This window comes from Bos indicus x Bos taurus, chromosome 10 (genome assembly GCF_003369695.1).
Source record: "Bos indicus x Bos taurus breed Angus x Brahman F1 hybrid chromosome 10, Bos_hybrid_MaternalHap_v2.0, whole genome shotgun sequence".
In the NCBI taxonomy this organism is placed as follows: domain Eukaryota; kingdom Metazoa; phylum Chordata; class Mammalia; order Artiodactyla; family Bovidae; genus Bos; species Bos indicus x Bos taurus.
Window position 1 is genome coordinate 51,651,940 of NC_040085.1, and position 14,923 is coordinate 51,666,862.

The 14,923-nt window shown below is 36.1% G+C and overlaps 1 protein-coding gene across 15 annotated transcripts in view; it reads left to right on the forward strand.

Annotated features, from left to right (window-relative positions):
• FAM214A (family with sequence similarity 214 member A) overlaps positions 1-13,634 on the forward strand; it is an 85,431-nt gene extending 71,797 nt beyond the window's left edge. For 12 of the 15 annotated variants that reach the window (XM_027553971.1, XM_027553976.1, XM_027553978.1 and 9 more), the window contains 4 exons: positions 1,182-1,340; positions 6,764-6,832; positions 9,074-9,273; positions 13,044-13,634. In XM_027553971.1, coding sequence (XP_027409772.1) covers positions 1,182-1,340; positions 6,764-6,832; positions 9,074-9,273; positions 13,044-13,197 — 582 coding nt within the window. In that variant the 3' untranslated portion in view covers positions 13,198-13,634. Of the gene's footprint in view, positions 1-1,181; positions 1,341-6,763; positions 6,928-9,073; positions 9,274-13,043 lie in introns of all 15 variants that reach the window. The other 3 variants (XR_003513120.1, XR_003513118.1, XR_003513119.1) reach the window with 1 other exon arrangement.
• Positions 13,635-14,923: the final 1,289 nt, after the last annotated feature.

The window sequence follows — 14,923 nt, forward strand, 5'->3', positions numbered from 1 at the left end:
TTGCTTGAAGAATCCTATGGACAGAGCAGCCTGGCAGGCTACAATCCATAGGGATGCACAGAGTCAGATACTACTGAAGCAATTTGGCATGCATGCATGCATAAACACATATATAACCACCCATCACCTTGTTCAATTTGCTTATTAATTTTGTTCATGGGGGCAGATTTTTGTATGTAGATTTCCAAATCATCTAGAAATAGGAAAGGTTTTATTTTTTACTTTGTAATTTGTATGCCTTTTATTTCCTTTTCTTGTAGTTTTGCACTGAATAGAGCCTAGCATGCATGCTAGTATATTCATTTAAAAATCTAAAATCAGAGACTACTTTAGATCATTGACATGGTCTTTTTGACCATGGAACTTGAGAATTGCTGATGTCACTTTCAAATTTAGACTCTTGAGGGCTTGGAGTGTTTCTTTTCAAAGAATTATTGAATCAAAGAAATGCTACTCACATTTCATGATGTATGCATATATGTGTTGATACACACATATATATATATATATGTAAAAGAGAGCTTGTGGAAAGATTTACTTTTTTCTCATACCTGGGCAGATAAATATTAAATAACAGTGGTTTCCTCATTGAATAAACTTGGGAGAGATGAATAAGGAGCTTCTCTACTGCTTTTATTTATATACTCTTAAATATTTTCCCCAACGTGTATTTGCTGTTTTTTAAATTAAACTGAAAAATAAAACATATGTCACATACAACAGTTTTTAAGAAGCACTTGTTTCTCAAAGCTGAGTACTTGACTTTCTGTTTTGATGCAACTTCTGTAATATAACCTGTTAACAAGCTTTCAAGTGCTTCTCTGTGGCTAACACTAGGAGTATACTCTGTGAGGAATAAGAAAATTTGTAATATTATACTTGCTCTGGTAGAGCATATTTTTCTTCACAGAGATAAGAATAACTTATTACACAATTATGTCTAAACAGTGGTTAAGTTTAAAGATAGTTCTATGTAGATTGGAATAGTAAGGAGGCCAAACTTTATATGATTGATGTGAGAGGAAATTGATTTCTGGTCAGATGAACTTTTGAAATGAGGGCATGGCAATGGCAGTGACCACTCTCCTAGTGCCAGAAAGGGTAGTAACATATTGCTTTAAATAGAAAGAATGTGTTAACTTTTAATTATTTCTGAAAATTTATTTTATCTTATCTTCCAGGAATCTGTCTTGAACTATCGTTTAGATCCTCTTGGCATTGTCGATGGCTTTACTGCAGAGGTAGGGGCAAGTGGTGTCTTCTGCCCCACCCATTTGACTCTTCCAGTTGAAGTGTCATTCTACAGTGTTTCCGAGGATAATGCTCCCTCTCCTTACATGGCAAGTATTTTTCAATTGTCTTCTGCTGAAATCAACCATCTTAATGACAAATGCCTTTAAGTTTAAAGAGATTTAGTACTGCTTTGGTGCAATGCTTGAAAATATAAACCATTTCCTAAGAGGGGATTGAGGGCCAAATAGAGACAAATATGCCAAAACAGCACCTTACAGCTTCTTTCTGAGCAAGCTCCAATGACAGATATCTTCTCTTGTATTTGAGATGATGCTGAAAATTTACTTGTTTTTATATAATTTGAAAAAATGATAAAATTCTGATTAATGACACTGTAATTCCATATCTTGCTGAGTTCACACAAATTCTTAAGTTCTTACTGTGCACTCTAGTCCTATCAGTGTTGCCTTCACTATGATCCTCATCTCAGTAGAGTTTAAATAAAGATTTAGTGACCTACGTTTTCTGTGAAACCGTTTCACTCCCTTTCTCCTGTTTGGTTTATCTTTGGACCATTTTTTTTTCCAATCCCAATCCTAGGATTCCTAAAACAGACGAGAATACTATATTACATAGTTTATTTCTTTAGCTCTGTATGTGGTCTTGTGTAGTTTCTTGAAATTGATGGATAAATTGGCCCAGACCCGGGGAATGCCAAGGGTGAGACTTTACACCAGAAGCTGCCTGGTTTCCTGAGGCTCCGACTTGAGAGCTTCTAGCAGCACAGCCCTGCTGTTCAGAGTTAGGGAAGAATGAGTAATCTGTGCAGAGTACGTAAACTGATTTACGACAATTAGCCACAAATGCAAGCTATTCTGAATCTACCATCAGGACTGCAAACGAGTTTGCCTGCTTGCTAAATACGGCCAATAATATCAAGTAGAAATGAATTTGGACTTCTCTGGTGGGTCAGCAGTAAAGAATCTGCCTGCAGAATAGGAGACCTGGGTTCGATCCCTGGGTCGGGAAGATCCCCTGGAGGAGGGTGTGGCAACCCACTCCAATATTCTTGCCTGGAGAATCCCATGGACAGAAGAGCCTGGTGGCTACGGTCCATGGAGTTGCAAAGAGTTGGACACGACTGAGTGACTGAATAACAGAACAGATTTTTTAGCTCAATGGGCATGAATTTGAGCAAACTCCTAAAGATAGTGAAGGACAGGGAAGCCTGATGTGCTGCAGTCCATGAGGTCTCAAAGACTGAGTGACTGAACAACAAGTTTCTTTAGAATACTAGCTATTTCTGACTCTGTACCAATGTTTTAGTGGAGAGTAAAACACCTCTGGGGAATAAGAGCAGCGTCTTGAACCTTAAGATCCTATAATTTTATCTTTATCATTTTTTTATTCCAGCAGATTTGAGGATAAAATAATCCCTCAACTGCAAAAATGATACCAGGTCCTGCTGTGTGATTACTGTCAACCCCTTTCCAAAAGACAAGTCAGTGGCTACTAATACAAGTGTTTAAGAAGTTTATACTGATGGTATAAAATATGGAGTCAGATCAGGGTTTTTATGTTAGGCCTTACTTTGGGAAATACAAATTTCAATAGACATAGAAATATATATTTCTGGTCTTCCTATTTGAGTTTCCTAGCTTATCACCTGATCCAATTTCTTTCTTTCCTTCTTTCTTTCTAATATCCTTCTCCCCCCATCTTCTAGATTCTCAAGGACGTTAGCAACAGTGCCTTTTGTTATGAATAAAACCTATGAAAAGGGAATTCTATTATGTAATTGAGAGTCAGGAGTCTGATATGTGTTTCATACTTTAATCAAAAAGCACAACGATATGTAATCATTTATTCAAGGTTTTCTTTTTTTGATAATAATTACATTTGTGAGTAATAATCGTGAAGATGCATAACAATGGTTGTTACAAAAAACAGGCTCAGTTCTTCACAAACCTGCCCAGTTATCATATACACCAAATGATATTCACTTAACATAGAAAGATATATCCACTTTTCAGTATAATTTTGAAAAAATAACTTAATTTTAGATAATGGAAAATATCATTGAAATATCATTAAGATAAGCTCAATATCAAAAAAATGTGCATACTGAATGCTTACAGTATTAGAATACATCTATAAAGATGCCCATTTTGCTTTACTAGAACATCAAGGAGTCTCATTAGTTTCACATATTCTGTTGGCACATACTAATATAGAAATGGAAAGATAAGGTCTAAGGTCATTAGTGTACAGAGTTCCAGATGACCATTAGGGGAATTAGAAACAAGATAAAAGAGTGAATTGACTGAAAATTAGCTCAAAAAATATCTTGGCGTGAAATTCATGAGCAAGAGGTAATTTGAACTGTTCTTTAAAGAAGGCAAAACAAAATTTATCCTTGACCTTGGTTGACATCTAAAAAATGAAGGATTAAGAGGTAAAGGATTTTATCATTCTTTCTCCAGAAAGTACATCCAGGTGATCACAGATTTTGAATAAATACTGAAAAGAGTTAAAATCAGGTTAAGTTAGTATATCCTTTAAGAGTCTTTTACTTTTCTCTGATAATTGTCTTTAATAAATTTTCCATTATGTAATTTTTTACTCATTAAAAATGAGTTGCCTTTGCAAATGACCCAGTCCAAATTTTATACAACAGATCTTTCCTACTGTATATTAATAAAATTAATCTTGTTTTTTAGGGAATCTTATTTATATTTTGGTAGTTGTCTGTTTTCAAAGGACTGATCATGTTTTGCTAAGGTAGTATATATCATAGACCAGTGGAACTGAGACATCAAATCCCTCTTTGTTACTCTAATAATGACCTTGGGATTTCTCATAACAAATTATACAGTTGACTCACAAAAGTGAAATTTTAGCACAGAAAATTCTGTCTTTGTGGTGTGGAGATAGTATCGGGCTTTTCATTTAATAATTCCTTTAAGATTAGCTCAAAGCCAGATAAATATCTCTCTCCAGTCCAGTGTTAATGGTAAGAATATTCTCCAAGTGTTAGGTAATGTGACATTTCACTGTTTAGAAACTATTGATGGTGATACCAGTTAGAAAGGTCTAAAGCAGGTTTGCTCATGGCAGCGTCCTGGTATGACTTGCATTATGATCATATTAACAACACTGTAGGGGCTTCTCTGGTGGCTCAGTGGTTAAAAAAAAATTCAGCTGACAATGCAGGAGACACAGGTTCAATCCCTGGTCCAGGAAGATCCCACATGCCGTGGAACAACTGAGCCTCTGTGCCACAACTATTGAGCCTGTGCTCTAGAGCCCAGGAACCTCAACTACTGAGCCCATACACCACAACTGCTGAAGCCTATGCACCCTAGAGCCTGTGCTCTGCAACTAGAGAAGCCACCACAGTGAGAAGGCCGCGCGCAACAAAGAATAGTCCCCACTCACTGTAACTGGAGAAAAGCCTGTGCAGCAACGAAGACCCAGCACAGCCAAAAATAAATTAATTAATTGATTTTTAAAAAGCAACACTATGTATTTTATATATTTTTTCTATTTGTAATTAGCCATATTAAGATATCTTCTTTCAGTTTTACTTAGTTTTGCATATTTTCTATTACACAATCACTTGAGAAAGAGTTTTTGTGTAAGATTTTGACCAAATTGAGTTCATCTTAATCCTTCTATTCCATTCTAAAATGCCAGAAGGAAATGTGTTTTTCTTCCTTATGTTATATACAGTAATTTTCTAGGTATAAATATTAATATGCCAACCGATTAAAATAATGAAATTGTTAAAATAATAAATTTAATAATACTACTAATGAAATTCCAAATACTTTCCTAATCTCTTTTTAAAATTCCTAACTTGCCATCGTCAATACTAGTCTTACATTGCTTAGAAATTTTGTGAAGTGTTGCCTTAAAATTTGAGGTTTTAGAAAAATCTATATTCTTCCCTTATAAATTGATTTATTATTATTATGTTCTAAAAACTATTAGAATTATATTAAAGGAAATGAGTGCAGGCTTGGTAGTAGATTTTCCCTCACCAGTGTTCTTATATATATTTAACAGAGGATGGCAAGGAAAAACAGTAGTGTATTGGCTGGAGTAATATAATTAGAAAGGTAGCTATTACTTAGATATATTTTGCTTTTCTTTCTGGAACTAGGAAAAAGAGGAGCACTATATATACTATAGCATTTTTTCATGTAGAGAAAATTGTAAGAGAAAAATTATTAAAGCTTCATTACTGTTTTGGTTAGGGACGCAGTTTGTTAACATGCTGTTTTCATGCTTTAAATTACCATTGATATATCAGATTGATTAAGAACCACATGTCTTTTCAGTGCCCTTGAACTGAACATGAACATTTCCCATTATTAACATATTAATTTAATATTCTGATTGTCAAGTGCTGTTCACTTGAAGGTTAGGTACTCACATATTAGAGTCTGGCCTTCCTTTTTACCTTTGTCCCTTCCCTTTTATCCCCCACCCCTACCCCTGGTCAGTCTTTCAAACCCAACAGAGATATTACCTGATGGGACAGTCCTGTTTTATATTTACTTTTATATAAGGTTGGCATGTTTTGGCAAGTACAATGTAAAATGATGGGATATGAATCGTAGAACATGCAATTATTCTACTTGAATACTCAAAAGAAAACTATTCACCCAGTTAAATGAATCAGCATTTTTTTCTTGAAGCTACCTAAGAATTAAGTACCACAATCACCATCTGTAGTCATTTGGTCATCCTGGTTATCTAGAAACTTTCACACATTCAATTGTAGTTTCTGTGTTGTAATTTATACTGTTTGCCATTGTTTGGACTTCTACAGTAGTTACAGCATCTTTCTCAGAAAATTATTTTGTGTAATATGACAGTACCTCTCAAACTTTAACGTACATATGATATCATCTGGGGAATGTTGTTAAAATGTAGATCTGATTTAATAGGCGTGTGGGGAGAAATAAGAAACTCTGTGTTTCTAACAAGTTCACAGGTGATGCTGATGATGGTGGTCCACCTCAAGTCAGAAAGTCATTTATGTATATAACAATTTAATTTCCTGACTGAATAATTGACTTCATTTTTTGGGCCAGACATAAACAGGATCATCCCTCATTTTTGACTTTTCATATGTCCAAAGATCAGTAAATTGTTTTGCTTCTTCATTTCCTCCTCCCACATGATACAAGAGAATAATCTCCCTTTATCCTCTTTTTAGTTAAGGAACTTCTTACTTCTATTTCTTATATCTTAATAGAAATTTCAAGCAGCATGGTCATTGATGTTATGTATTGTTTATTGCAACATCTCCAGAAAAAATAGTAAATTGTTTCCTTATGGGTGAAATCCTTACTATTTTGTATTCCTTGAATGTATCTCTATTAATTCAATGTGAATTTTTTTCCCATACAAATACAGTTGTGAAAAGTTATTAATTACATAATTTATTATTTTAATTTTAGTCTTTTCTGTGTATATATATGCATCAGTTTGTACTCAATTTGTCTTCTTTTATTTTAAGGGTGTGATTACTTTAGAGTCCCTTGGTAAAAGGGGTTATCGAGTACCTCCTTCAGGAACAATACAAGTGGTATGTGTTTTATAGCCTACAATTGCAATAATCATTCTCTCACATACATATAGAACTTAGCCCTTTCTCCTGCTACTGCTGCTGCAACAACTTTGGTAAGTAACAGTGGGGCTGCAGCTTTGTTTGGAGTTTCCCTGCTCTGCCTCAGGAATGACCATTTGGGGACCTCCATAAAAGGAAAGAATTAATAAGCTAATCAAGGTGAATGCTTTAGAAAAATAGCATATGACAGTTAACTTAAATAGAGCTATTTTCAGTATAAATAAAATTTAGATTACCAGTATCTTCTATTTAATATAATAAGACAGGTTGAGATTGACCCATGTATTAGTATTGCTTTAGCAGGGAACTTGGGAAGAAAAATTATCCCTACTATAATAATTTCTAAAATTGATTTAATGAGATGGTTACACAAAGCAGAAATGAAGTCCTGCAGACGTCAGGGTAAAGAATGCATCTTTCCTTTTGGCCTAGATGTTGATCTAGTTTTGCCTTTGGAGAACTCTTCTAGCCCAGTGCAGTAATCCTTCATCATCTTTGATCCACAGCTCTTAGAAGAGTAATTTTATATCAAGGCCTATTTGTGATTCAGTCCATCTCCAAGTCAGACCCAGGATAATCCTGTGAGTCTAAAGTCTATTACAGTATTGACTCTTGTAACTCTTCAAAAGAGTCTAGCTGTATTTGTCAACTGTAACTCAAAAAAGCTGAAATTAAAAAATAAAAAAAAGGAGTCTAGCTGAGTTCCTCACACTAAGGATCTCGTCTAATTCAGCAAGCCTTTCTATGACTTTTGACTGCAGTGTAATCAGTTCTTTGTCAGACCACTTTTATGCATCCCCATTGTTCTAGTATGGCAGAGTCTGTACATTTGTTTATTTTGTGTCACACAGAAATGAAACATAGTACTAAGCAATTTATATGCATGTTTATATTGGAGTATGTATACATATATATAACTTAGGAAAAATCATCGCATTTTAAAGTAAGATTTTTATGTGAATGGATTTCTTGAACTAAAAGAGTGATCATCTTCTGATCTCTTGCCTCTGGCTATGTAGCTGTTGTGAAAGTGTGGGTCACTGGAAAACTAGCTATCAGTTGTCATAATAATGAGGCATAAACCCAGAGGCAGCACATTTACCCCTTGTTTGAAGACTGCCAACTCTGCTGGCTATTTTAAATCTGAAACTTGGGTATGTCTTTCATTCCTTATGTAAGTTTAATTATGTATAAACATGGCTTGAACTTCTGGCTTACTAGTTGTTGTAGTTGTTAAATATATTAGCCTTAGTTTTAAGACTCACTAGATTTCAAAAATTGGATCATAATATTGATATATTTCTCATTTTGATTCAGTGAGTGATGTCCAGTGCCACGGATGAGCTTCTGAAAGCATGGGCACCAAGTTACCTATTGATGTGTTGGTAATTTGGTTAAAGTCAAATCAGCAGCTTGGAATTTTGTTTAAAAATTAGTACTTAAAAAAAATAATATTCCTTCATGGCCAAATAGCAATTGAATTTAATTTTGGTCTATTATGATATTGATGGTGGTAAAAAAAAAGTCTAGTGTCACTGAAGTTTCTGAAATGAATCTAACTGTAAGAATATAAAGTATTACTTAGTGTACTTTGTAACTAATAATAATGAACTTTATTTCCTAAACTTGGAAAAATTTCCAAACAAAAACTTCTTTTTTGAGAACATATTTTAAATTTTATAATAACCATATGTAACTAAAACATCAAAGTCTAGTTTTACCAAACTTTTTATTTTAAAAAAATTCTATTTATTCACTTAAAATGTGAGGAAAGCTGAAATGTTATTTTGAACATTTTGCAGTTAATGCATTTTAATAAAGTAATATTTGAAATATTTGAACTGGAATGTTTTAATTCAGTGAAGCTGTATTTTATTTAATGGAACTATTTCTTAATATATGAACAAGAGTAAGAGTTGTGTATTGTCTATTATTAATAAGAGATTTGTGACTAAAAGATTTTGATTTGTTACAGAATCTCTTATCTCTGTAAATAAAAAAAATAAATTGAACTATTAAAAATACTGAATATCATTTCATAAACTTCTGAAATTTTATTAGCTTTATTCCTTCAAACTGAATTATATCCACTGGGATTAATTTATTATTACAAAGCCTATTTTACTGTTGGCATAATCATTGTAAGTCAAACCAACAAATCATTGTTTTTAAAAAATAATTTTTATATTGTTTCTTCAGACCTTATTTAATCCTAATAAGACTGTGGTGAAGATGTTTGTTGTGATATATGACTTGCGAGATATGCCAGCCAATCATCAGACATTCCTACGACAAAGAACTTTTTCTGTACCTGTTAAACAAGAAATGAAAAGAAGTGTTAATAAAGAGAACATCCGACATACAGAAGAACGGTTATTACGCTACCTCATACATCTGAGGTAATGTTCTAAATGAATATGAAAATACATTACTTCAGAAGAAAACTCTAAAATTTTTACTTTATTTTAAAGAACTGTCTCTCTAACTAGACAAGTGCCCCTTGGAATTTGCTTAACTTGGACACTTTTTATGATATGCCAGGATGCAGAAAGCACATGGCATATTTTTCTACAGTCATTATTACTTGTTGACTTAGGGGAGTTTTTATTGGTAGCTGTGTAATGTAAAATATTTTATAGCGAAAAAATGCTAATATATCTGGAAGGGCAGTGAAACAGTTTTCTGAAGCAATGCTGCCCAATAAAAGTGTAATATGACCCATATAAATAGTTCTATATTTTCTAGTAGCCACATTAATAAAAGTAATAGGTAGTGGAGGATTAATATGTTTTATTTAACTGAACACATTTAAGTGTTATAATTTGAATATGTAATATAATTTGAATATGTAATATACATAAAAATTATCAGTGAGATATTTATGTTCATTTGCTGTCCTCAATTTGAACTAGCCACATTTCAAGTGCTCAGTAGGTGCTTGTGGCTTCTGAGTTGGACAGGGAAATTCTTAACCTTCATTTATTCATTCATTCATTCAGAAAATATTGATGTGTCAGGCATGCTTCTAGACTGTAGGGAAGCAGCAGTGACAAAAATCTCTGTTCTCATACAGCTTATATTCTGGTTATTCTTTCAGAAAGATGTTTTCCTCAAACTTTTACTACCCAGCTCATAGCTCTAGGTTGTGAGAAACCATTTGTTTGCTCTTGAAGTTCATACTTCCAGGGGTAAGCCTTGTAGCCCTGATATCCTAGTGCAGTTCTTAGGTTCCATGAGCAAGTCTGTTGCTTAGTAGAAAGCTCAATAGTCTTTTGTCCATAACTCTACTCCTAATAGTAAGCCCTCAATCAGTGAGGAGACTGATTACATCAGTGACAATAATTCATCTTAACTTCTTACTCCAAGAAGCCCCATTCATCAGGAGAAGGTACCAGCCATTTCTTTATAATCTGTTGCAACAACCTTACCCATATGTAACCAATGATTAGATACCGTAAATGCTGTAAAGAAACTACTTTAGAAAGTATGGTGTAATTCCCAAAGTTCACCATGTTCTTTTTCAGATTGAAAAGGTGAAAAACTTCAGAAAGAATGAGAGTGAGACAGCCTGAGGTCTGCTTTAATGTATACAACTGACCACCAGATTTTTCAGCTAATTTGGGAATGTCACCCACAGTCCCAGATATTTCTACTATACAAAAGGAAAATCACAAAAATTAGCAATAAAGGGTATGTCTGACATACCCATAATCTGCCAGATAGATTTATGTGATTAAAGCCTCCAACCCCTGTAGGCTTTATGTGATTAAAGCTCCAATCCCTGCTGCTGCTGCTAAGTTGCTTCAGTCGTGTCCGACTCTGTGCGACCCCATAGACGGCAGCCCACCAGGCTCCCCTGTCCCTGGGATTCTCCAGCAAGAACACTAGAGTGGGTTGCCATTCCCTTCTCCAATGCATGAAAGTGAAAAGTGAAAGTCAAGTCGCTCAGTCATGTCCGACTCTTCGCAACCCCATGGACTGCAGCCCACCAGGCTCCTCTGCCCATGGGACCCTCCAGGCAAGAGTACTGGAGTGGGGTACCATTGCCTTCTGCTACTTCTACCCATTTCCCTTGTTCCTTACAGAGCCGGTCTAATTGTAGAACAGTATTATACTTAAGAGACCCTCCAACTAGCCACCGTTCGCCATCCTCCAGTGGATACTGTGGCCATGCAGTATCACATAGGAAGACCAGGTGTGTCTTCTTTAAGCCCTGGGGATCAAATCTACCCCAGTTTTTTAGGATACAGTTCAAAGGAGTGAGGCTGGAATTGTTAGCTCCCATCTGTAAGAGAGAAAAAAAGCGACCAGCGCCATCTTTCTACCGGAGGCGTCCCTCCCTGCTCTAGATGGGGGTGTAGACAGACTTTACACCACCAAAAGCTTTTCCTTCCTGGTTGGACTTAGTCTGTCCCTTACTGACGCAGGCGCTATACTTGTCCCTCCTGGTTCTACCACCGAGATGGGGTGGGGATGTACCAGGGGTAGACTTGATAGCATCCCTACTTGATGTCCAGCTCTTCACCCTTAACCTTGCTTGCCTCTGAAGCCACCCGGGGTGCAATCAGAGTAACCTTCCGGAATGCCTCCCAAGCTAAGACCACTGGGGAAAACATTTGTCACCTGAGTGCCTGTGCACGACCCTGAGTATTTCCTGACCACAATAAGACCGGCATGAACATAAAACTGAGATGTTCTTTCCAAGCATCACCACACCAGTATAAGAGCCTCCTCTGATCCACTAAGAGCCAGCGTTACCAAAGGAAAAAACCCATTGCAGTCCCAATCTGAGTAACCTTTAACCTCAGAGATGTTCTTGGAGCTAGAGCTCCATCTAGCTTCCTAACTTTGGATTCCTAGTGAGGCCAGGTGCTTTCTTGGCTACCAGTCCAAGTTTGGGACCTAAGCCACAGTACACAGTAACAGTATGGATCAATAGTCCCTTGAAAGTCTATGATCCGATAGATTAGGTTAGTACTTCTAATTCCCAAGGAGTTATGAAATGGTCAAAGAGACCAAAAAGTTTGACCGAGAAAGGAGAATTCGGTCTATATGCTTTGCCCATTTCTGGTCGGTTCCCGAAGGAGACATTGGGTGCCTCTTGGCATTGGCAGGTCGGTATAAACCCCCAACAGGTTTCTGCCATAAGCCGTATGAGATCACTGTGGAACCACAGAGCAGGGCTCCTTACTTACTTCACGCAGGGCATGTCATTCATTCACACAAGCACACGGTAGAGTTAGTAAAGCACAGCAGAAAACGTGTTCGCTAAAAGAACAAAGAACTAGAGCTCCAAGCATCTTTACCTTGTCCTGAAGGATCCCGGACGAGCCCCCAAGATGAAAGGTTGTTGTTGAATCACGCAAAGACACCGGGATTCTTGGCCCCCGGAGGAGAAGAATTTAATCTGGGGCCAGAGACGAGGCTTGATCACTCAGAGCTTTTGTGTAATAAAGTTTTATTAAAGTATAAAGGAGATAGAGAAAGCTTCTGACATAGGTATCAGAAGGGGGCAGTAGTATGCTATAGATGTTAGCAGAAGACAGAAACAGTTCCATATACAGCTTTGATTACCACTTTCATTTCAGTGCTAACTTTCTCCTCTTGATTTCTATTGATAATTAGGCTTTGCTAGCCACTACGGATGGTAGCAGTCCTTTCTCATCCTGTGATTGTCCTCAAAGCTTGATATAGTTTTCTGTGGTAACTTTCCAAGTGTGGAATCAAAATTGTAGGAGGGCAGGTTATGTGCAATGAGTCATTCTTTGTATGAACTAGAGGATGCCCAAATGTAGTATGACTGGCTGACATGAACTGAAACTTAATGCTATAGGTGAGGAAAGGTGCATGTGCTTTGGTGTCAGGAATATAAAGTAGGATTGTATGTGAAACCCAGATTTACAGAAAGCACCTCTGTCATTGTAAGAGGGAAAAGAGAGTATGAAATGTGTACGGAATAGTGAAGGGGAAGCATTTAACATAGCAGCACTTGCTTTGGCAATATAATATGTCAAATATTTTGTTAAAGAGGGACTGTTAATACTGTAACAAGACTGATTTTTCCTGCTTTCAAAACTTAAAACTTTCAAACTCAAAACTTACTCAGATCTGTTTGTTTTAAACACTTATTTCCTGAAATGAAGCATCTTTTTGTTGTTTCTTTGTTTAGGTTCCAGAGTTCTAAATCTGGAAAGATCTACCTCCATAGAGATGTACGGCTCCTGTTCTCTAGAAAGTCAATGGAAGTTGATAGCGGTGCTGCATACGAACTCAAATCTTACACTGAATCTCCAACAAACCCTCAGTTTTCACCAAGATGTTGATAAAGAGTGACAGCTTAAAGTATTTGCCCAGTACCCAAGTTTGAAAGTAAAAATTAGCATAGAAAGGAGTGTACCAAATTGACAAGCAGGAGAGTGGATCTTCTCCTGTTTTCCTGGACCAGTTTTTAATCAAAGGATTCCTGGAATGAGCTCTACATATTCCAAGTAGACTGGAAACACTCATGTCCTAATCCTTTTTGTACTGTTGAAACCACTTCATTGGACGTGTTGCAATAGCAAATCCCCTCCCCCCCACAATTAGATTAGTGTTTACACTTTTTATTTCTCAGTTATTTAATATTTAATGTTTTCCTTAATACTCAAGTGATGTTTGTCTCTAGTGTTCTAATGTAGCACAAATCCTATGTAAAATCATACTGTGTATTTTTGACATTACTGTTGAAATCTGAAATATATGCACAAGTCTTTTAATTTTGCGTGATGTGTTTTAAGTACTATTCATTTAAGTTATTGAAAATGAGAATGAAATGTTGAGCTTCTTTAAGATTAACGCACTATGCAAGCATGTGTACTTTTTATATCTCCCAGGTTTAGTTTTTACAACACCTCGTCCCGATTGCTGTCTCACACAGTAGTCCTGTAACATGCTGTCTTGGCAGTGCAATGCGGACTAAGCTGCTTCACATTCCCTTTGCAACTTCAGATCATCATGCCCATTCATATTCCTTCTAAAATCTCTTATCCCCAAAACAGTTCTATTTTTTCCTTAATCACTACTACAGAGGATTTACCTTAAATCGCTGTCCCATTCTAGATAATTTTTGCAAATTGTTAAAAGAATATGTACTTTGAAGACAAATTAGTATTTATATTGTAAATATATGCAAGAAACAAAGAAATGTGTATTTGGCTTTTATTTTTGGATGAGACATTTATGTGATTGAATTTCTGGTACCCATCATACAGTTTCTATTCTAGCTTTACAGCTGATAAGAGGAGAGGGAAGATGTCTTGAGCCTCATTCCCGTTTATCAGTTTCTCATTCAGGGTCACATGGAAGGCATTTGGCAACTGGGAAAACCACTGAGTAAGAGAACTTGACTGAATGCATCAAAGTCTTCCATCCATCCCCCTCAGAAAGAGGAGTAGTTTTAGATCTTTCTACAGGGACAAATGGGTAACAGCAGATCGGCTAACAATGGATGAATATTGGGAATGCCCAAAGCCATGAATGTGGGTTAGAAAATACCTACCGTTCAAGTAGACCAGATTTGGAATACCTGGGAGTCTAGAACTAAGTGAGCAGTCTGGAATTTGGGAGATGGGAAGGTCTTTATTTTTGGTACTCGGCTAATGGATAGACCATGCAAAAGAATCTGAACTGGATGTGAATGTGTATCGGATGGCTTTGGGGGTAGTCAGCAAGAAGCCCTTTATAAATTTCCTTTTGAAATACCAGCTTAAAGAGAAAAGGCTATTTATATTCCATAAAACTAAAAAATAAAGTTTTCAGTGGCACAAGTTTGTAAAGATTTGTTCTTAATCTTTAGCCATGTGGTAACAACATGGGATTAGGACCCAAAAGGTTTGGATTCTAGTCCCAGTTCTAATGGTATCTGACAGAACTGACTTCAGAAATCCTCTAAACTTTCTGGGTCTGTGTGATTGAGAAAATGAGGTGAGAGTATCATTAATGTGCCTTTTCTTAAATTCCATCAACTAATTATTAGAATAAGTATTTAAATACATGTAGCTAGAGTTTAAA